Raw genomic sequence first — 24,190 nt, forward strand, 5'->3', positions numbered from 1 at the left:
GGATCGGGCAGTGTTTCAGTCTGCTGTGCATAAGGTCACTATGGGTCGGTACCAACTCGATGGCACCTAACAATAGCAACAAATGGCTAGTGATCGTGAACATTTCTTCATAAGTTTGTTGGCTGCCTGGATTTCCTCCTTAGTGAAGTGTCTGTTCGTGTCTTGTGTCCATTTTTAAAATTGATTTATTTGTCTTTTTCTTGTAGAGGTGTTGTAGTTTCCTATATAATTTAGAAATGAGTCCCTTGTCTGCTGTGTTGTTGCAAAAGATTTTTCCCATTCTGTGGGTTCCCTTTTTTCTCTTATGGTGAAGTCTTTTGATGCATGTAAGTTTTCAGTTTTTAGTATGTCCCAATCTATTTTGTCTGATTTTGTTTGTGTAGTTTTCAAAATGTTTGGTAGTCTGTATATTCCCTGAATTAGAGCCCTCACATTTGTTCCTGTTTTTTCATTGATGACCTTCATAATTTTGGGATTCACGTTTAGATCTTTAATCCATGCTGAGTTGGTTTTTGTATAAGGCGTGAGGTAAAGATCTTGTTTCAATCTTTTGCATATCACTTTCCAGTTCTGCCAGCACCATCTGTTGAAGAGACTATCCCCTCCCCATGAGATATATTTAGGTACTTTGTCAAAAATCAGTTGGCTGTATGTGGATGTGTTAATTTCTGGATTCTCAGTTCTGTTCCATTAGTCAGTGTGTCTTTCATTGTACCAGTACCAAGCTGTTTTGACCACTGTAGCCATGTAATACATTTTGAAGTCAGGGAGTGAGAGGTTTCAAACCTTATTCTTCTTCTTAAGCAATGCTTTGCTTATCCTGGGTCTCTCTACTTTCCATATAAAGTTTATAATTGTTTTTCCCATCTGTTTGAAGAATGTTGTTGGAATCTGCATTGGGATGGCATTATATGTGTAAATTGCTTTGGGTAGTATTGACATTTTCACAATGTTAAGTCTTCCTATCCAGGAGCATGGTACATTCTTCCATTTTTGTGGCCACTGTAAATGGTATTGTTTTCATAATGTCCTTTTCAACACTGTTGTTATTGGTATAGAAGAATCCAAGTGATTTTTGTATGTTGATCTTATATCCTGCCACTTTGTTGAATCTTCCAATGAAGTCTAGTAGCTTTTTTACTGAGTCTTTGGGGTTTTCTGTGTTAATTTCCCTGTTTTGCTGTATAGCTCTTGCTAAGACTTCCAGCACAATGTTGAACAGGAATGGTGATAAACCTTGTCTGGTTCCTGTTCACAGAGGGAAGGCTTTCAGTTTCTCTCCATTGAGAGTAATATAAGCTATTGGTTTTGTATATATGCTATTAATAATATACAAAAATTTATATATGTATTATGTTGAGGAATTTCCCTTCAAATCCTACTTTGTTGAGTGTGTTTATCAGGAATGGATATTGGATTTTGTCAAATGCCTTTTGTGCATGAATCGATATGATCATGTGATACTTTTCTTTCTTGTTATTTATATGGTGGATTAAGTTAACTGTTTTTCTAATGTTGAATCATCCAAGCATCCCTGGTATGAATCCCACTTGATCATGATGTATTATCTTTTTGATGTGTTGTTGGCTTCTGTTGGCTAGGATTTTGTTGAGAATTTTTGCATCTATGTTCATGAGAGAATATGGTGTATGATTTTCTTTCTTAGTGACGTCACTCCCTTGTTTTTGTATGAGGGTTATGCCTGCTTCATAAAATGTATTAGGAAGTTTACCATCCTCCTGTATCTTCTGGAATAATTTGAGTAGAACTGATGACAGCCCTTCACTGAATGTTTGGTAGAACTCACCAGTGAAGCCATCTGGGCCTGGACTTCTTTTGCTGACCTGATCAATTTCTTCTTTTGTTATGGATCTGTTCAGTTTTCTACTTCACTTTGTGAATGTTTACGTAGGTCGTGTTTATCTAAAAATGTATCCATCTCTTCTGAGTTTTCCAATTTGTTGGAGTACAACTTGTCATAGTATCCTGTTGTTATCCTTTTGATTTCCTTTGGCTCCATTATGACATACCCATGTGGTTTCTAATGCATGTTATTTGTGTCTTCTCCCTCTTTTGTTAGGTTTGTCTGTCAATTTTGTTAATCCTTTCAAAGGATCAATCAGCTTTTTGTCCTGTTGATTCTTTCTATAGTTTTTCTGTTTTCTAACTCATTTATTTCTGCTCTAATCATTATTATTATTTTCTTTTGGTGGCTGTAAGTTCCCTCTATTGGTCTGTTTCTAATTGTTGTAGACGCTGTATTAATGTGTTAATTTTGGTTCTTTCTTCTTTTTGGATGTATGCATTTTATTGCAATAAATTGTCCTCTTATCACTGCTTTCGCCATGTCCCAAGATTTTGATATGTTGTGTTTTCATTCTTGTTTTTTTCTAGGAATTTTGTGAGTTTACATTTCATTTCTTCTACTACCAAAACGCTTTTCATCAGGGTGTTACTCAGTTTCCATGTGTTTAAATTTATTTCCTTGGTCTTCCTATTGTTGATTTCTAATTTGATAGTATTGTGGTCTGAGAGATGCTTTGTAGTATTTTGATATTTGCAAATTTCTGGAGGTTTGCTTTGTGGCCTAACACATGGTGTATTTTGGAGACTGTTTCATGTTCACTGGAAAAGAATATGTATTGCACTATTGTTGGGTTGAATGCTCTGTACACATCTCTGAGGTCCATTTGGCTGATTGTGTTGTTTAGTTCCTCTGTGTCTTTGTCAGGTTTCTTTCTGGTTGTTCTATCCATTTATGAAAGTGGTGTATTAAAATCGCCCACTATTGTTGTAGGTTCATCTGTTTCTTTCTTCAAATCTGTTAAGAGTTTGCTTTATATATTTTGGAGCTCATTCTTTGGGAGCATAAATATTTATTATGGTTGTCATCATGTTCAGTTGTCCCTTTAATCTTAAGATAATGTCCATTTTTATCTATTATGCTAGTTTTTGCCTTAAAGTTTATCAGTGATTCGTACTACCACTCCTATTTGATATTTATTTGAATTAGCTTGGTATATTTTTTTCCAGCCTTTTCCTTTTAATCTGTTTTTGTCTCTGTGTGTGAGATGTGTCTCTTGGAGACAGCATATTGAAGGATGTTGTTTTCTTATCCATTCTGCCACCCTCCATCTCTTAACTGGTGCATTTAATCCATTTACATTCAGTGTAATTATTGATAGGTGTGGTTTAATTGCTGCCATTATGGGGTTTTTTGTTTGTTTGTTTATTTTTTTGATGCTGCTGCTTTCTTTGTTCTTCAAGTCTTCCTGTGCTGAGTTCATGGTTTTTGTGTTCTTTCTTGTGAGTTTCCTCATAGTTTTAATGTTTCCATGTTCTTCTTGGGGTTTCATTTTCTTGGTATGTTGTGAAGTGTTAATTTTCTTTAAGGTTACCTTATATTCCATTAACTTTTCCCTCCATTCAGTGCAGTCTATTTTATCCTATAATCTGCCTGACCTTCTCACTATCTGGATCCTACCTTCTTTCACATTGTAATTGTTTTGATCATAGACTGACCTCCCAGTTTCTCTTAGTTTGTTCTTACAGTTTTGTTCTGTTCTCGACTTTTCCATCTGTCAATTTAGTTCTGGGAGGTGCTGCCACATATGTTAATCTCTGGTTGTTGTCTATTCTTGTTAGTTCTCAGTCCACAGAACTCCCTGTAGGATGTTTTGTAGCACAGGGTTGGCTTTGGCAGAGCCCCTTAGTTTCTGTTGATCCTGGAATATTTTGATTACACCATTGTATTTGATTGATAGCTTTGCTGAATAAAGGATTCTTGGTTGGCAGTTTTTCTTTTTTCAGAGTTATATATGTCTCCCCTTTGCCTTGTTGCCTGCATGGTTTCTGCTGAGAGATCCGAGCTTAATCTGACTTGTTTGCCTTTGTATGTAACACTTCTCTTTTCCCTAAGTGCTTTCAGGATTGCCTCCTTATCTTTGATTTTGGAGAGCTTGATTATGATATAGTTCAGTGATTTTCTTTTGGGGGCTATCCTTCCTGGGGTTCATTGAACTTCTTGAATGCTTATCTTTTCACTTTTCAGGATGTTAGAGAAGTTTTTTTTCCAGAAACTCTTCTATGGACTTGTGTAATTCTTCCTGTTCCAGAATGCCGATAATCTTTAAGTTATTCCTCTTCATGTTGTCCAATATGAATCTTAGACTTTCAGACTTTTTTATCCTTTTTTTGCTTGTTCTTCTATCTTAGTGGTGTTGAGAGATTTGTCCTCCAGTTCACTAGTTCTCCTTTCCATCTCTTCAATTCTACTTCTCAGCCCTTTCAGTGTATTGTCTATTTCTGATATTCTATTATTAATCATTTGGACCTCTTTCTGTAGGTTTTGAATTGTTTCCAGATTATAATCTGTCTTATTTGATTGTTCCTGTAGCACTTTCCTGACTTCTTCCCTATTTTTCTCAACTCCATTGTAAAAAGTATTTTGAAACATTTTATAATCATTTTTCAGAATTCCTTCTCAGGCATTTCCAAGACCTGCCCTCCTTCCAGAATGGAGTCCAGTTCCACATCGAGGTTATTTGTCTCAGACATTTTATCTTGTTTCTGGACGTGTGCTGATATGGTCATCTGCTTTTGTTTCTTGGACATGGTTTAGTGTTTAACTGTGACCTTAATACTTAATTTATGTGTTTTGGTATTTTTTTTATGCTTTCTGATTGTCTCCAGGCCAATGTAATCAGGATGTGGGCTTCCTTTTTCATTCTTCTTATTTATTAACTCTGAGAAACTTTTACATATGTTGTCTGCCTCCCTGGCATATGGCAGTTGGTACTGGATCTTGCTTGGATTGTGGTGCTTCATAGGGTATGATTGTATCTTGACTATATGGCAGTAATTGCTGTCTCTTCTTGGGTAGTTTAGAGAGAGAAAGAGCCCTATAGGTAAAAAGGGGAACAAAAAACAAAATAGAACAGAACAACAACAACAAAAAAAAAACAGCAAAAAAGCAAGGGGAAAAATAAGACCCCAAAACAGAACAGAACAAAAAAAAAAGAGATTTGATACTGTAGTCTACAATCATAGACAAAAGAGAGGAGAGAAAGAAGAGAGAAAAAAAATTGTAGCCTAATGTGACTTTAATGTCCTCTTTCAGCTTCTTGCCTTCAAGGCCGTCTGATAAATTTCAAGATGCTTTGTCTGGTATTCTTTGTTATTGCTGATGGAGATCTTTACTGCACCTCTACCCTAGCCACCATCAAGCCCTGCCTCCTCAATGGCTTTTGAAGATAAATAGTTATTCCCTGGTCCTAAGTACGTCTCTCCTACTTTGGACATATTGTCCAGAGGAAACAATCGTTGGAGAAGGATGTCATGCTGGGTAGGGTGGAGGGTCAGAGAAAAAGAGGAAGACCCCCAACGAGATGGATCAGCCAGGTGGCATCATTGATGGACTCAAGTGTGGCAGCGGTAGTGAGGTTGGCCCAGGATTGGACATTGTTTCGTTCTGCTGTGCATGGGGTTGCTATGAGTCGGTTCCGACTCGATGGCACCTGACAACAACAACAAAGTACCTAGAGACCAGCTTATCCTTTCTTCTCATGTCATAATTTAAGACTGTCCCTGGTGTCTAATTCCTGAACTTAGAGGGCATCTGCTGATCCTATATCATCCTGACTTGCTGTTGTTCAGTGCCGTCAAATTGGTTCCAAAACATAGTGGCCCTGAATAGGGTTTCCAAGGAGCGGCTAGTGGGTTTGAACCACCAAGCTTGTGGTTAGTAGTCCAGTGCATATCCTACAGCACCACACCAGGATTCGTGTCTATAAATGGGTTAAGCCAGAGGGGACAGATTGAGTGATGAAGGAGTTTCATTCCCTTTGGGAGTTTATTTCTAACACTCCAGTGACCCATTAGCCCATGGCCCAATGTCACACCTGCTGCCTTCTGCCCTGAAGTGCAGCAGTCTAGCATTTAGATCTAGCAGATATTTTATTTACTGTTGGAGCTTCCTCCCGTCAGCCCTGTGTGCTTTCCTCTGTTCAGTCCTCTGCAGAGTTCTTCACTGGCCCGGTAGTGACTGTTCCAAGTTCATACCTCTGGTAAGAAAAGTGAAAGCCATAGGAATGCCTCCACCTAAAATTCCAAGATAATGTCATAGCCCATACTAATTCCTTTGAGTTGCTCTCCTCTCCTGTTTTAGAACTGATTTAAGTTGTCCATTGGAGAGCATGAAGAATGACCTGGGTACCAAACATTCTTAATGGCATATGGTGTCCATCATGTGGAGCGTTACCGAGAACCCTTGCACTTGGTAGACAGGCTATGGTTCTGCGATTTTTTTTGTACATGGAGACCTACCACCATGTTACTCTCTCCTACTCAGACAAGAGGTCCTGGCACAGCCCTGCATCAAGTTAGCTGCCTCACTCTTTCTGCATACTCAGAAAATACAATTGCTTGACCTGGTCTTGGTTTAGTGCCTACAAGCCCACATAACCCATACAGAGCCCTGACTGTGCCAATGAGCAGAACTTGTCTTAAACAGGTATTGTCTCCAAATGTGCTGATGGTTCTTATTAGTGAGACTGGAGGTAGGGTCCCTTGACCGCTTTTCAACAGACACCAATGAGCTTGGAGAGGCCCCGGTTCCCTTGTTCAAACAGAGTAGAGCCTTGTATGGCAAACTATCAGTCTGTCTAGAAGTGTGAGGTCCCACTGAAAATTCTCTTAGCACCCTTAAGCGTCACTGGAGCTAATGAGAATTGCCTCTCGTTAGACATCAGCATATAAGTCCCATCTGTGGTCCCAGGTGTGCTGCTAGAGTCTTTGACTCTGGGGAAAGGAGAATGTTTTTATGACTTGAATGAGTGAATGGCTGAATGGTACAGGTTAGAATGTGACGGTAGTGAAGGACTAGAGAGAAGACCTAAGAAACAGCCAGGAGACTTGTTGATTTCTTTGTCTTGTTTTATTTTTTTAATTGCAATCTTGTATCAAGAATCAAGTGTTTGAATAGAACAATATTTCTGAAAGCTACCTAGAAAACTGCCCTTATTAATGACCTAAATAATAAATGTTAGTAAGTTATTTGGCTACCCCCCAAATTCTCCAGACATAAATTTGACTTGCACAAATTGATATCTGAAAAAGGGAACATTGTAAAATGCTTGTAATAGAAAGAAATGGAAAGATTGCAAATTGTGGGTCATAAAGCCATTGTCCAGAGATCAATTAATAACCTCTTCCCTCGGGCAACCATCTGCCACTGGAAGACTTCTGGGGAAGCTGTCCCAGAAACCCAGGTTCAGGTGTGGCCTGTGTGGGTTTGCGTTTGCCCTTGGGGGTATATAATCCCTGCTCCGAGTTCCTTTAACATCTCATTGAGTGAGTTCTTGCTCCTAAGCTTGTACATCAGCATTTGTTCAACTGCTTACTTGGAATGGTTGGTGCAATGGGACATTCTCTGAATATGTCCTTATAGGCTGCTGAATTGCCAGTAATGCCCTACTGAACACATTTGTTCAGACAAGAGGAGTAAAGTTGTATGCGATTACCAACCAGGGGACTGTTACTTTGCAGTTAGGTTACTTTTCTAGTAATGTGTTTGCATAACTTGTATAGACTTCTCTGCTGATGGATCCACTTGAAAATATGAAATAATTTTAGATACAACTCGTTTGAATCCAAGTGAAATGTGTGCTCTGCTTAAGTCGTGAACTCGTGACGGTACCTGTTGTGCTCAAGATTCTTGGCTGGCCCTCATGCCCATCCTACATGGACTCGGTTCCTATGGTCCCGCCTACTGTATGTTTTGATATTGCTTATTTTCAGGGCTCAAACTGGAGTTTACAGTAAGTCCTAATATGTTTTAGTTTTATATCCTTGTCTCACTTTTTTCAGGAAAAACTGAATCTTATTTCAAATGTTACAGTGTCACCTCTTGATTATATTTATTCTTTTAAAACAGATTTTTTTTGTTCATTTTAAAAATGTTTGTATTTCTAAATATTGATTAAACTTTTACTGAGTAGTGTTGTGCTAAGCAGTCTGTCCTCGGTGTGTTTGGTATGTGCACTTTATCTTTATGCATATTAATGTTACTATAACATTGTACTATCATGGAAATTGTAGAGAATTCCAAGTAATTTTTGTTTGCATGTGCATTGGGGGGGGTCTCCTCACAGAATTTCCAGAACAAAGATTGTTTGCTGCCCTGTTGATTAAATGTGTTGTGCAGCTAGAGCTAATCCAGACTATCGACAACATTGTGTTCTTCCCAGCCACAAGTAAGAAGGAAGATGCAGAGAACCTAGCTGCTGCACAGGTAAGGAAATGTAGGGCAGCGCTCATTTGTGTGAGTAGGACATTAAATGGGTCAGTGTATAGGTCAGGCTAAGGTTGAAGTTGGGGAGTGGTTGGTAGGGGATCTTCATCATCTAGATAGAATTTGACAGTCTGAGACTAGAGCCATCACTGCAGGGGTGAGCATGGGGCTAGAGCAGAGTGGACAGAGGACCAGGAACAGGTCCCTGGGGCCTGCCATTATTTTTTGTGCCCGGTGATGAGGCCCCTGCCAAGAGACTGGGAAACAAGTAAGGAAAGTAGAAGGACACACAGGAAAAAATATTTTTTGGAGGTCCAAGGAGGCTAGTGCTTGAAGGAGGGTTTTGTCCCCCGTGTCCAAAGCTCCCGTCTATGACTTGACCATTGGACTTCACAATTTAGAGTGTGTAGTGCCCTAGACAAGATGTGTCAGTGTGGCGTTAGAGACAAGAGGCCTGGTTCTAGTGAGTTTAGGAGAGGACTGGGAGACAGCAAACATCAGTAACTCTTCTAGGAAGTCATGCTGTCAAGGGGGAAAGGGTACAGACAAGCGGGAGTACAGCTGGAAGATGATAAGGGGTCAGGAGAGCTGTTGTTGTTTTGTTTGTTAAGGTGGCAATATTGCAGCACTTTTGGTAATGAGAATTTTCCAGTAGAGGGAGAGAGACGCAGTGCAGAAGTGAGGGCGGGGTGGGGTGGGGTGCGGGGGTGGCTAGAATAATCTTGAGTGAATGGGATGGTCCATAGAGCACACAGTTGCCTTGGGTAGACGCACAGACAGGTCACACACAATGCTGCAGCAGCAGAGGAGGTAAAGTATACAGGAGCAGGAAGGTTTGTCCACTTGGGGCTAGGAGCTTGTTGGAGATCTCTTCTGATAGCTTCCATATTCTTAAGGATGCCTGAAGAAAAGTCACCCATCAAGGGAGGTTGGGGAGTGCTAGCTATTTGAGAAATGAAAATATGACTCCCTTATCTCAGAGGGTGGACATGGAAAGGCACAATTTTGGGCCTGCGCTCAGAGCCCTGTGGATACAAAGAGCGGTTCTTCACCAGACAGGCTTGTGAAGCAGGCGGCCAGGAATTGACCAGGCATGGATTTTGCCAGCCAATGATTAAAAAGAGAGTAGTTATGCAAAAGAATAATTATAGTCATGGTCTTTGGACTCCAAACTGGCTAAGAGGAGGAGGTGACCCTGGGGGTGGGGAGAAGAGGCGTGAGGGGTGGGAGTGAAAGTTGCTGGAGGTCAGGAAAGGGCCCCGAAAGAGATGAGGTGATAGTGGTGACTAAAAAGTACAGAATGACGATCATGGCGGGCGAGTTATAGTAAGATGGATCTCTATTTCCTATTGAGCTAGAGCAGTGTCTTGTAATCTTTGCTTACTTGAGAAAATAGTCTTTATTCAAAGGTTGTGACTGTGTTTTGCATGTGTGCACCCTGCTGTGATGCTTTGTTTACCCACAGAGAGACGAAGTGGACTTTGATGTTCGAGTTGATACTCAAGACCAAGGAATGTACCGCTTTTTAACATCACAACAACTTTTTAAGTTACTAGACTGCTTATTAGAGTCACATAGATTTGCTAAGGCATTTAATTCAAACAATGAACAGCGGACTGCTCTATGGAAAGCAGGTGAGCTGTGCAGCTCTCACATCGTAAGTTATACTTATAGTGGATGTGGGCCAGATAGATTTTTCAAAATTAGTTGATTTGTGTGTTTCAGGTGTGCATTTAGTTCACTGTATGCAATGTGCATCTTAATACTAATAATGTCAATCTAAACAGCTAGGCCTTTTTTCTACTCTAAGTCAACCAGGGTGGATCTTTTTTCCCTTCATTTAATCAGCCTTTTACTTGGCTGATTTGACCAGTGTTCTTTCACTTCCTTTACCCAGCCTGGGCCTTCCTGTTGATAATGGGCAGTTTGATAATGCCTTTTTAGAAAGAGAAGCAGCGTGTGGTGAAGGCTCCACACACAATGTCTGGTACATGGATCCCAGTGGCTCCTCTATGTTCCCTGGCAGTAGGCAGCCCTTAGTACGGAAGTGAATGAGGGGCTGGAGAGGACTTGTGCTGGATGGAAAAGCATGTATTTGTGTTGGAACAAGTTGTTGTTGTGTGCTGTGGAGTCAGTTCCGACTCATAGCGACCCTGGACAGGGTTTCCAAGGCTGTAAATCTTTATGGGAGCAGAAAGCCTCATCTTTCTCCCGCGGTACAGCTGGTAGTTTCAAACTGCTGACCCTGAGATTAACAGCCCGATTCGTAACCACTACGCTACCAGAGCTCTTTGGACACAAGTTACAACGTTTAAAGAAAGAACAAGCTTTATATTAAGTAAACAAACATTATTAATTTGTTGCTTAATAGCTGCTCAGTGCCGGTTAGGGGCAGAGTGAGGGCATCAGACTGTTGCAGACATGAGAAAGAACGGAGCCAATCCTTGAAGCACGGTCTCTCCAAGTGTCAGCTGTATTCCGTTTGCTTGTTTGACTGGATCCAGTGAGCCTTTTAAGCTCCTAAACCCGTAGCTTTCACCTGTTCTCAGCACCAGACTCCAGCCTTTCTTCTGGCATATTTAGTGGCTTCACATGAAGTAAAACCTTACTCCTGTGCTTTAAGCCACCCTTCCCCAGGGCACCTCCTGCTGAACTCTGCAAAGCCTTCTTGTTTCACTGACGTGGCCTGCTGGGAGGCTTGCCTAGAAGTCAGAATGGGCAACGCACTGCACCCACGTAGGACTTTGCAGTCCAAAAGTAGTTTTATACCTTATATGTCCCCAGCTTGAAAGGGAAGAAATCTAAGCATAGAGATCACCTTCCGTGCATTGACACCTTCTCCTGTAGTCTCATGGGACCATCTTGTATGACCCCTGCCCCTGAGACATGCCAATGAATGTAAGCCCACAGTGTGCCCTTTACAAGCTGACATGTAAGATAACTTCCCAATGCATCACAAAAACTTGCCCTTTCTGCAGGCTTCAAAGGCAAGTCCAAACCCAACCTTCTGAAGCAGGAGACGAGCAGCTTGGCTTGTGGGCTGCGTATCCTCTTCCGGATGTACACAGACGAGGGCCGGGCCAGCGCCTGGGAGGAGGTCCAGCACCGACTGTTGAAGTAAGCATCCCAGCTCAGAGTCCCCATCCCGCCCATTGCAGGGCCATGCCAATGGCTGTGTTCTCTTGTCTGTGAACTAGGGATAATTATGCCTCTGTTGCTCAGGGTGATTTTGAAAATTAAATGCAGTCTTATAGATCAGCATGCTTTATACAACTGGTGGAGTGAACAAATGGTATTCCATATTGCTTGTTCCAGGACAGAGGGAAAAGTTTTCTCAAAATTTCCACAACAACTTTATTATAGTTTGCTACTTTTCAGTGCCAGAAAAGATAGTCCTGTTTTTACAGAATGGTTATTTGTGAAAGGGAATTATCTAAATTTAATTTGAGAGGTATTTACAGCTTTTGTTGATAATGTTGTTTTACTCTTATTTTAGTTCCTAAGAACTTAGTATTTTGTTGTTTAAATTTTACTCTTGTTAAGAACAAGGCACGATATTCATAAAGATTATGTCATCTTTCTGCATCGTATTGTGTGTACTTGGAGAACATGTTCTCAGAAACCATTTAAATCCGTATTAGGATATTAAGAGACCACCTAGTCTGTTTTCTTATATATTATCAGTGACACTCCCAGAGGAGCCATACAATTAGAGGAAGAGCCACCCAAGACTTCAGCCTTGGATCCCTTGACACACCAAGCTGCTACATGGTGGCTTTGAAGTGAAGGAAACTTTAAAAATTATGAAAACATGTTTTTTCTAATAAGTCACAATGGCTTATGAAAACATGTTTTTTTCTAATAAGTCACAATGGCTTATTTTAATCTCTTTGGTTTTCTTTTTAACTGAAAGACATAAAAGTGTTTCTGTTGACACTCCAGTTAAGCAAATGGTTAAGCAGCGGTGCTCTCTAGCAATATTCACGACCCTCCTTTTCTCAGTGAGCACATAATCCTGCAGGTATGCAAGCAAGTTATTTTACTAAGAAATCTTTTGTTTTGCAGTGTCTGCAGTGAAGCACTGAGCTACTTCTTGACTCTAACATCAGAGAGTCATCGGGAAGCCTGGACTAGCTTGCTGCTTTTGTTCCTAACTAAAGTTCTAAAGATAAGTGATAATAGGGTAAGTATGAGACACCCACTCTGCCCCATCACTCAGTGTGTTCAGCCTGGCATTTCCCTCGTTGACCAGCACTGTGAACGTGAATTGGAGCTAGGAATGCACCGGAGCTGTCAGGGGCAGGTGACCCAAATCCAGGCTGTGCTGCTGCTTTGTGATTTGCAGCTAAATACCACACCACCAGGATTCCATTTAAATTAAAAACATGTAACTATTAATATAAATGCATAGTTATTTTTAAGATTTTCAAAAATACACATTTTACTCTTTTAAAATGTGACAACTTATATGTTGCTGCTAAGTGCTGTGAAGTCAGTTCCAACCCATAGCAACCCTGTATAGGGTTTCCGAGGAGCAGCTGGTGAGCTTGAACCACCACCTCTGTGGATAATATTTGTAGTTTGTATAATGTAGTTTGTATAAAGTCAGTCTTTTGCATACTTCCCGGTCTTCATTTCTAATCAAAATAATCAATGTTTGATGCAAACACCTGTCTTTTTACTGGTCAGTGCAGTTTCCCCAAAATGTTTTCTGTCCTGTTGTTTTGGTACGTAAGCATTACTAAAAGAAGAAACTGTGTTTCCTCCCTAGTTTAAAGCTCACGCATCATTCTACTACCCTCTCTTGTGTGAAATTATGCAATTTGACTTGATTCCTGAACTTCGTGCTGTTCTCAGAAGATTTTTTATGCGAATTGGAGTAGTTTTCCAGATATCACAACCACCTGAACAAGAACTTGGGATAAACAAGCAATGATGGAAATTGTTGGAGTTTTTCTTGGAGTTCGTATCCCTCCACTCTTGAAAAGGACCCTGGAGCTGAGACTTCCTACCTGAAAATGGTTTCTCGGACTTGCAGTATCTTAAGGGGTTTTGGTAAAATTACTAAAGAATTATAGCTTGCACCTACAACACTCCAGTCCCTGGTAGTGACTGGTGGGTTCACTCTGTCTTGGTGGGCTCATGTTGAGCAGGCAGCCTACTTCGATATGTCCCCTGCCCTCGGTGGCAGGATACTCCACGTATTTATGGCAGGTGTGGAAACAAAACTTACCCAAAGAACTATAGATGCAAAGATTTGAACTTCTGCAAGAAGTACAACTCAGGAGAGCTGTATTTTGAAGGATAAAATGTTTATAATTGGGGGGTGGGGATGGTGAAGAAATTATTGTTCATGGTAAAAGATATTTAGCAACTATGGTATTCTTATTCTGAAGATTTTTGCACACTCAGGCTATCTGAGATATTGGTAATCATCCTTCTGTGAAAAAAATGTACAGAGATGCAGGTCTGTAATATAAAAGTCTCAAACATATAGTTCTTCCTGCACTGTTTTATTTTATTTCTTTATTTTCTTATTCCTTTGCTAAATACCCATAATATTTTGTCAAATGCACTAAACATTTGGGTTGAACATTTTTATTTCATGGGGGTTTTTTGGGCTTGCCCTTTGTGGGTGGGGTGGGGTGGGGTGGGGTAATCTTCCTGAATGCTTAACAAGCCCAGAAATTGTTGTGGCTGACACTTGTCAAAATCAGTAACAGAAGGAAACAAAGGTAGAAAATACCACTCCTGACCTAACTTCCTGTAATATGCTTCTTGTAGGGCTTTCAAAGATGAGCCATTAAAATACAATGATCTTTCATGGACTGAAACTTGAATCACTGCAAATGAATCTAGGTTGCTGTAACTTTTTTTCTTTTATTTTTTGGGGGTGGAGCTTGATGTAGATTTTACTCTATGTACAGAATTTAATGTTGAATATATTAAAATTAACTCTGGCATGGATTGGGGGTGGTTAGACTTACTGGAAATGTATTCATACTGTGAACTGTGCTCTGATGGTTTAAAAAAAGACAAGATTGTCAAGCATTCCGTATTAACAGTGGATGTAGAAATTTTTTCAGATGGATAAAATGTATATGGTACAGATGTAAAGTTTTCTATGTAAAAAAAAGTCTGTACAACTTTCTGTACAGTATTGATTCTCATCTGGCATATTCTAATCAGGTTATAGGTCAATAAAGTTTTTGAATTATTTCATCAGTGCAATCAAAACCTGTGTCATCCACAGCCCATGTTTCCTGAACTATTTTCTTTTTGATTTTTTTAAAGCCAAACATGGAAAAGTTACTCTCAGCCATAACTACAAATTCAGTATTATTTGGTTCCAGTATTATTTTTCCAACATCTGACATTTATGTCCCTTGACCCCACCCTCCCACCTTCTTTCAGAATCTTAAGATACTAATTTTGTATATTCTTCATTAACAGACTGCTGAGAGAGAATTCTTGTTCCTGCTGGAGCAGTTAGCAGTATGATACTGTGTGTCCTAGGAATGCAGGTAAAATTGTGTGGTGTACAACACTGTTTAAAAGGAAAGTAGAACATGCCAACATAAATTTATATTCAGGGGATTATGTAAAAAAACAGAATTGTTCAGTCTTTGCCCCACGCTTCTTTTAACTTAAATGAGCAGTTACTGAGCAATGCATTTGTTAAGAACAGAAGGACCACATCATAGAACACGTCTTACCCCCCTAAACTGCAGCCTTGTGAATGAGCTGGAAGTTGCCTTGGGTGTCCTCTGTTGGCCCCCGTGAGGTGTCAGTGCCTCTGATGGCTTGGTGGCACATTATCTGATGGTACAGTATGAAGATTACGTAAAGAAAACCGGTTTCATCATACTTTAAGATGATGTAAGAAGAAAAACCTTTAATAGTAAAGTAAGCCCATAGTTAGACTTGAGTATAAGTTCACACGAGAAAAATACCAAGTGTCAAATTGTATACTTGTTACTACAGACTCAAGCAGCCTTCTCTGCCATGCATTACATCCGTGGGAAAGGTAAGTAGACAGTTGTGTTAAAACGGCTGTCATGCTGAAGACTGCACTCCCAGTAAAATGTATTGTATGGAACTGGGATCAATCTTTCCTTTTTTAAAGGTACCACTTGCTGAGACATTATCACGGTTAGGTCCTGATCCAAACAGCCATGATTTGACCTGTGGGTGTGTCTCTCCTTCAGCTTCTGTAACATCTAGTCTAGAAATCTCAATTCCAGTTAAAATGAGAAATCATCATTGGCTTAAATGAAAAGAAAAGTTTATTTCTATTAAATAGCTGAATCATATAAATTAGTAACATAAAACACCTTCATTGTCATAAAAATAAAACAGAGACAGAGAGATGTAGCGTTTTGTGCATGTCTTACAGGGATAAAATCCATTATGGCTGCCGTCATTTATACTGTGAATGACATGAACATAACTAGCACATGTGATTCCCTAATTACAAAGCAACTAGAATAATCACTATGACAACAGATGTTTACTAAATGAATTTCTTATGAATCGAGTTAACAAATGTGCACATAAGAGTACCATGGTTTTACAGTACTGTTAAGACACATTTGTCTTGAGGACAAGCAGAATTTAAAATAATGCACATACGGTAGTTGATTCCAAGGTTCATTACCACCTTAATGTATGGCAATATTATGTAAAAATAATTCTATACAGTTCTACATTATTTAAATCAATAATTGTGGCCTTTTATTAATGTACATAATATACATTGTGGAACTAACACATCTTACATACAGATGGAACATAAGAAGTAATTGGAAACTTCCAGGTAGGGGCCAAAGAGGACATATTGGAGATTCAGATTTCACATTCTTTTCACCTTAAAAGGCACTGTGGAGTCCAGTACAAGTTTATTTTAACCATGTGCAGTAGACAGGCCCTGCCAAGGAAAAGTGCCTTGTTTTCCAGTAACCTGCTGCTGCTCTTGACTCAGCTGCTCCACCATGAATCGTTTCAGTGTTTCTGAGGTGCCAGGGCGGAGCCAAGGCTCTGTTGCTATAGAGTTTGTTCCATCATCACCCACTTGCTTCATGATATCATCGGGGTCGACCAGTGAGCTCTCATCATCTACAGGACATGTACACACACACAAAGATAAACCATAACTCGGGTAGCATAAAGTGCAGCCAAGTGACTTGAAGGTAAGGCTTCTGTTGTGAGTCCCATTACAGCCCTGCATTCCCCACAGTATTGTGTTCCTAACTGTCCAACTCTCCATTTTAGAGGTGGGGAAAAAAGGCTCTGGAAGAGGCCAATTTTGTGGAAACAATGATCACCTGACTACCAGCACCCACAGGGCTAGGGCCAGAATTCTAAGTCCATAAAAGGACACTCTTTGCCAAAAACCGAGTTGCCTGTAGACATACATGCTATATTAGCTTCCAGAGGAACTTGATACCACAAAAAAAACTTTTTAAAAATTGGCAAGGTTTGGGCGATAATCACAAACTGTAATACTTGCAAGTAAATTATAAGTCATTCTGTAGAAGCAACAGTCGGGATGAAATTGCTTTTGTTCTCTTCTAACCTAAGAAGATTGTATCTTGTCGACTTTCCGTTCTTAGAAGTAGCACTTGATTTGATTTATTACATTCCTCAACTGACTTGTGTACAAACTTAACTTCTGTATCTTGTATTTGACTTAGCATTAGATATAATAGGAAAATCTGTCTTCCTACCCTGTGATGTCAATTTCTTTTTTAAAAAAATACATCTCTTGGTCTGTGAAGGATTAGCCCAGCAAAGGGGCAGTCAATTTAATGAGCAATCAATCCACATGGTACCAAAAAGCTCCTGTTTGAAAGGACAATGTTAAAACAACAGTTTAGAAATTGAAAATCTTCTGAAAAAGTAGATTTTTAAAATGTTTTCTCTCAATTTAAACATCTATCTGTTAATACAGAGGATTAAGGCCTTTAAGGGAGAATGAAAAAGTTACTTCGCCCGTTCTACTTTTTTCCGTGAATGATACGCAAAGTACTGTGTTCACGTTATCATATCTGCTAGTACACTTTGCCTGCTAGAAATGAAATGAGCAGAATTTTACAACAGTCTAGGTAGTAGGTTTTTAGGGAAACTGCTATTAGAAAACTATAGTAATGGAACTTAACTAGAGTATTGTACAATCATTCTATTTACCATGTACCAATTATGACATGTAGCTCAATGGCATTACTTCATAAAGTTTCCAGTTATTGCACTAACAGTACTATACTAAAAACGGAGTGTGGACTAGCAGAGGAGCTCAGTAACTGCCTGAGAGACTCCAGACCAAGCTCCATGAATAGTCCAGGTAGCGTTCTGCTTTTAGCATGCTGGACCTCAAAGCAACAAGTCAAAGCCACCTACATAGAATGAGAAGACTAGCTCTGGTTTTGCTTAGTCTGTGGTCCAGATAGCCAAGAAAAACTTAACAGTAACTAGTATTACAGATTTTAACAGTAACTAGTATTACAGATTTTATAATAAGGAACTCAACGTATTAACAATACTTTGTGAACAATCTCTCACTTGCATAATTACTCTACTATACTAATCGGCACTTGCCCTAGTGAAAGCCAGGCCTGGATATATTTAACAAGCAATGTTTCTGTCTGTTTAGACCACCAAAAGTGGGTGCCTTCTCTGAAAATCAAATCCAATGCTTGTCTTTGCTGGGTGGGTGACTACTGTGTTCTACCACACAACTCAGATGTCATTAGACTCATTCCATCTACTCCCCAAGTCTTCAGTGAAAACTTCCCAGTATAGTAGGTTTGAGTGCTTACACAATATGCTGTAGGCCAGTAAGCTTGGTCATTTACCTGTATTAATAGGTTTACTCTGAAGTTCATTTAATCTTCGCATTCGTTCCTCATTTCTCATTCTAAGCTCATCAACATTTACACTGGATACTGATTGTAAAGAGAGACCATCTGGCGGTACATTAGGATGATCCTGTAGTTAGAAAAGAGGACTTAAGAAACAGCAATTAACATAAAATCTGTTCCGAATGAATCACTGAACCCATGCATGCTCTTGATAAATAAGAAAATAAGTCAAAAAGTATAGCTACAAAACCATACAACCCCTTAACAAAAATCAAAATGTTTAGCTAGTATTTGACATATCCTCCAGCTAAATCTACTGACTCCTGAAGGCCACAGGGTGAACACTGGCATAGGATAAGGCTTTCTGCTCCTTTAATGATCTAAAGCCTCAGAGACCCTATCCAGGGTGACTATGCATTGGAACTGACTTGAGGCAACTAAAACCTTTCCCCCAAAGAAATTTGCACTCTTCAATTACACCACATGAAAATGTCAAGTTTGGGGAACAAAAAGGAAAAAAAAAGGGCAACATCAGGTTAGCAGGGTGGATGGAAGATTTCCCAAGAAAATTCTTGTAGGACAGCCCTTGTGATCCTCATAGAAACCACCAATGCAGTTTTTCTTAATAAACCCCTGGGATAGTCCTGTGTCCTTTAAGAAAATCTATCAAGAGTACTCCTTTGGAATCCCCAAAAAAACAGTTTCCATAACCTTCTGCTTTTAACTGGCCCAGCAGATGCCCTTGGAAGCCAGTGTTTGGATTGGACTTAACCTCATACACAGTGTGATGAATAAAAATAAGTAGCACTTATATTCTGACCCAATGTTTGTTTATCCATGCAACCTTTAGTAAAAAAGACAAGGTACTAACTTTTGGTATAGAAGTACTACCATTTGGAGAAGTTTGGCAAAAGGAAGAACAAACAATGGGCTAAAGATCAATCCAACTATAGTAATTATGACCTGTAGCTCAACAGAATAAAACAGAGTCCAGATAAAACCCTTCATGTCAGTGGATAGAATTCTGAGCCAACAGAAGTCAGTGGAGAAGGAATTAAAACTTCAACATACGGTGCTAGAACAACTGGATGTCTGCATGCAAAAAATGAATTTGGATCCCTACCCCATGCCAAACACAAGCACTAACTCACTGAGTCATAGACCTAAACTTAGGAACTACAGCTATAAAACTCTTTAAAAAAAACACAGGAATAAAACTTCATGATCTTGGCAATGATGTCTGTTCTAGGACCCCAAAAACAAATGAGAAGTGAGAAGACTGACAGTTTGAACCTGACAAAGTAAAGAATGTGCCTTAAAGGACAACTTCAAAAAAAGTAAAATGGCAGCCCACAGAATGGAAGAAAACACTTGCAAATTATAAATGTGACAAGGGATTTGTATCCAGAATATACAAAGAACTCTTACAGATAAAACAATAGAAAAGACAAATTAACCCATTTAAATATGAGTCAAAAGAATTTAAATATACACTTCTCTAAAGAAAACAGATGAAAAGTTAGTAAGCACATGAAAAGATGTTCACTATCATTAATAACTGTTGTCCTCAAGTGCTGTCGAGTCGTTTCCAACTCATAACAACACTGTAGAGTTTCCAAGGAGCAGCTGAGTTTGAACTGCCGACCTTGTGGTTCAAACTGACCTTTCAGTCTAGTGGTTTAATTCCACAGCACCCCACCCGGACTCCTTAGGAAAATGTAAATCAAAACCACAATGAGATAGCATTTCTCACCCACTAGAATGGCTGTAATCAAGAAGACAAGTGCTGAAAATGTACAGCAATCAGACCCCTCATATGTGTTACTGGTGGGAATGTAAAATGATGTAACCTCTTTGGAAAACAGTCTGGCAATTTCTCAAAATGTTAAATAAAAATTACCATATGATCCAACAGTTTCGTTTTTTTGTGTATATGTATGAGAAATTAAAACATCAGAAACCTCATACATCAATCATAACACCATTATTTATAATAAGCCCAAAAGTGAAAAAAAATCCCAATATCTATCAACTGATGGACAAATGAATACACAAATGGAATATTATTCAGCAATAAAAAGAGATGATTATTTTTAAAACACAGATGAGCCTTAAAAACATGAAGTGAAAAGCCAGTCACAAAAATGATCATATTGTGTGATCTCATTTATATGAAATACCCAGAAAAGGCAAATGTGGAGAGGCAGCAAGTGGATTGGTGAGTGCCTAGAACTTCACTATATGGTGGAGGAGGTGGAAGGGAAGGGAAAGCAAGTGCAGAGGTACTGCTAATAGGCACAGTACTATAAACTACTGACTCATAACACTTAAAACAGCTCATGAGCTTTATGGCATATGTTTGAATAAAGCTGTTAAAAACTTACCTCTTTATCACAAATGTCCTAATGGGGCTGTGGGAGAAGTTAAATAAGTATGTGTAGTTTCTCTTTTCAGACAGATTCCAACATGGTTTAGGGATGAAAAGTACCACAAGAAAGCAATGATGGGCTGAGTATGTTTACATCTACTTATTTATAAGATCAGAAAAGGTTGAAAAAAAAAAAAAAAAAAAAAAGTGGGGCCTGCAAGGAGGAACTCATCTGTTCCTTAATGGATAGGCAGGGAAAGAGAATAATAGAAGAAAACCAAGGATATGAAGAAAACTTTGAGGAAGCTATGACATTTTAAAAATGAGATTTCTATGTAGGACAGATCTATGGAAGCTAGTTGAACACTGGTATCAACTTAGCCATGTAGAGATTGTTTTAAGTATTTAAGGATGAATGTTCTTAACTGGTTAATGCATAGGAAAAATGTGGCATATATACCCAATCTAAAGCACAAGTACTAATTCATGGTACAACAGAGATGAACCTCAAATACATTATGCTAACATAAAACTTACAAACTTTTTCATTGTGTTTCCTTAGAGGCAACCTAGAGCACCTATTTTCTAAAACATATGAAAGATAAGGATGGAGTGGGGAAGAAGAGCCAGAGATCAGAGAGGAGATAAAATCAGGGAGATGAGGGATATATGGATACCGAAGCTGGACTCCTGGTGTGGCACTGTGGGCTAATGCCTCAGACTGCAAAGTCAGTGGTTCAAGCTCAGCAGCTGCTCCTTGGAAACCCTATACAGGGTCGCTATGGGTCGGAATTGACTTGACGGCACTTAACAGCAACAAGCTGGAGGCTAACTTTGTCTTCTAACTGTCTCTACACAGTTAGATGCCTCCCTCCTCTAGATACCTCACTTCTGTGCAGCGTCAGGTTTCTCTACTGTAAAGTCACTGCACTCTTTTCCTTGTCACACTGTACACTGTGGCAGGAAGTCACTGGAGCTGACACTTGAGGGAAGTCATGCTCCACCTCAAGAGCAGAGAACCCCCATAAGTTAGTTGGAATTGGTCTAGCATGAGATTTGTCTATAAATATCTGTCTATTTACTTACTTATTCGTGTACTTACATAAGTATGGACTAATGGCTATTTATTTTACTCTTTGATGTGTACTGCAGTATTACTATAGTTTGTTGTTCAAGCATTGGCCATTGAGAGCTCTTTCAGCTGGCCAGTGAATTTTTTAATGATACTATATATGTTCAAATTTACTTGAAGCTCCAAATCTGAAGTATGACTCATTTTAAGAACTATAGGCGTGAGATGTTAGATACACGCAACATCAGAAGTAAGTCTATGGGCCTTTGGACAACAACACTAGTCCTGCAGAGCCCTGGAGAGCCATTACAAACACATGGCCTATCATCATCCTTGCCTTCTACTACCCTTCACACGTCTCCTTGTATGGCATAAAGAAGTTAGTTAAAGTCAATTCACTGAGTCAATCGTTACTGGCCTTTTACTGTTTCAGAGTTTGAAGACTAAGCTAAGACTAAGGGTGGATGGCACCCTTTACTAAGCTAGTTTATCCAAGTTTCCTGCTAATTTTACCAGTCATGCGAATGAGGAGCCCTGGTGGTGCTGTACGTTAACTGCAAGGTCAGCAGTTCAAACTCACCAGCCACTTCATGGGAGAAAGATGAGGCTGTCTGCTCCCGTGAAGCCTCAGGAAACCAAGGTTCTACTCTATCCGTAGGATTGCTAAGAGTCAGAATCAACCTGATGGTGGTGAGTCTATAATGCTAATAACAGCACTTGTTAGTTGTTGAGCGCTCCTTGCGTCCTGTGTGCTTGGCTCAGTGCTAAATGCTTACATATACTTTGTTTATCCATCTCATATATATAAGGAAACACACAAAGTTTAAGTTCACTCACTACCCAATGAAAAAGTAACATCACTGTGACCTGTATTAAGTACTCTGAAGCCTTCACTCTTATAAAGTGGTGGAGCACACTGAATCTCACTGACCTTGGGAAAGTTGTTTGACCAAAATAGAAATAATACCAATATAAAAGTACAGGGTTAGCATGGAGATAATGCAGGCCCTCCAGCAAATGGTATCAGTTGCTTTCTCCTCCTTTTCTGGAATATCTATAATTCTTTGAATGGGGAGCAGGATGATGGGAGTATGGAGTTAGTATTTTTAGGTCAGAGGTTCTGAGTACTGAGCTGTATACTTATAGCCACCCCAGGACACAAATTCAAAGATGAGCCCAAAGTCAGTCAGCTATCTGGGGATATGCCTAAATTCACACCCATGTCCACCTTATTTCAAAGTCACTGCTCTTTTTTTTATTGGACCATACCAGTGGGTTGGAACCCACACTTCATTCTCATAAATTGATAAAGAGGGAAAAGGAAAAGGTACTTCATACATACTAAGTTCGGTCCTTTTAACTTGTTCCTTCTGCGCTCCCTTGCAGAGGGCAACTGAGACGGCAGAGGTAGACCATCATCATCTTCAATGGCAGGATACGTCTCTCCATAAGCACCTGGAAGGATCAAACAACGGAGAAGTCTTCAACATTCACCATTTAAAATTTTTTACCAAGAGCTTATTTAACAATTTTACTCACACTTTGTTTACATGCCACAAAATTCACCCATCGTTGTGTGCAGCCCAGCAGATTTAGAGTTGTGAAGTCATCCTCATTACAATCTATCTCAAAAAGTTCCCTTGTGCCCACGTGCAACCACTCTCCACTGCTATGCTCCAAGCCCCAGGAAAACAATGATCTACTTCTGTCACAGTAGCTCAAACTATAAAATCATAAAATGCAATCTTTTATGTCTTTCACTTAGCATCCTGTGTTTGAGGTTCATCTACGTTGTACCAAGAATCACTAGTTCTGTTTTATATTGTGTAGAGGTCACATTTTGACTATGCATTAACCAGTTGATGGACATTTGGATGATTTCTAGTTGTTGGGGATAATGAATAATGCTACCATAAACATTCACATCCATATGAGGGAGCTTCAAAAAGTTCATGGAAAATGAAGTGAAAAGATAATCAAACTTTTCCACAAATTTTTTAAAACTGTACATATAGCATTTTAAGAACTTCCAAACTCTTTTCAAATGTGGTTATATACCAGTTTACGTTGTATGAAAATTTGTTTTTCCAGATCCTCATCAACACAATACTGTCAGTCTTTTTTTGTTATAGCCATTCTTGTGGGCAATGAGCATATTTGACCATGGAGAATTTTTAGAAATTTTTCCCCATTTAAAAACAATTTTTTTGGGTGGTGGGGAGTAAATTTTAAATCTCCAGAAAAATTGTAATAACAAAATAGTGAACTTCTCTAATCATCGTTATTTTACCAGGAACCATATAACTCCTCATGCATCGTGTGCTATACAGATGCACGTGTGTTTTATTTATGTTGTAGATGCAAAAAATTTATACAGCAAAGGGTTAGTTCAAAAAGTTCATGGGAAACTTCCATTATATCTTTAAGTCCATTTTTCCACAAATTTCTTACAGCCCTCTTGCATGTTTGTTTTTTTTGTTTGTTTGTTATTTGTTTTGGCTCTGCCACTTTACAGTTAGTTGGTGGCATCAAGGGGAAATTAAAATTGAATATGTTGTAAGTTGTGAGTTTTTCATAAATAGCCTTTATTAGGTTGAACAAGG

At 39.3% G+C, this 24,190-nt stretch overlaps 2 protein-coding genes across 2 annotated transcripts in view; one reads left to right on the forward strand and one right to left on the reverse strand.

The window, feature by feature from the left end:
- Positions 1-14,532, forward strand: part of ARFGEF1 (ADP-ribosylation factor guanine nucleotide-exchange factor 1 (brefeldin A-inhibited)) — a 209,742-nt gene extending 195,210 nt beyond the window's left edge. The window contains exons 35-39 of the mRNA XM_006860037.1: positions 8,151-8,290; positions 9,756-9,924; positions 11,269-11,407; positions 12,356-12,473; positions 13,062-14,532. Of these exons, the coding sequence (XP_006860099.1) occupies positions 8,151-8,290; positions 9,756-9,924; positions 11,269-11,407; positions 12,356-12,473; positions 13,062-13,226 (731 nt within the window). The 3' untranslated portion in view covers positions 13,227-14,532. The remainder of the gene's footprint in view (positions 1-8,150; positions 8,291-9,755; positions 9,925-11,268; positions 11,408-12,355; positions 12,474-13,061) is intronic.
- Positions 14,533-16,193: 1,661 nt separating this feature from the next.
- Positions 16,194-24,190, reverse strand: part of CSPP1 (centrosome and spindle pole associated protein 1) — a 135,244-nt gene continuing 127,247 nt past the window's right edge. The window contains exons 28-30 of the mRNA XM_006860038.1: positions 22,930-23,042; positions 18,142-18,274; positions 16,194-16,405 (exon numbers count right to left, since the gene is read on the reverse strand). Of these exons, the coding sequence (XP_006860100.1) occupies positions 16,194-16,405; positions 18,142-18,274; positions 22,930-23,042 (458 nt within the window). The remainder of the gene's footprint in view (positions 16,406-18,141; positions 18,275-22,929; positions 23,043-24,190) is intronic.

Source organism: Chrysochloris asiatica, unplaced genomic scaffold (assembly GCF_000296735.1).
Source record: "Chrysochloris asiatica unplaced genomic scaffold, ChrAsi1.0 scaffold00036, whole genome shotgun sequence".
Lineage (NCBI taxonomy): Eukaryota > Metazoa > Chordata > Mammalia > Afrosoricida > Chrysochloridae > Chrysochloris > Chrysochloris asiatica.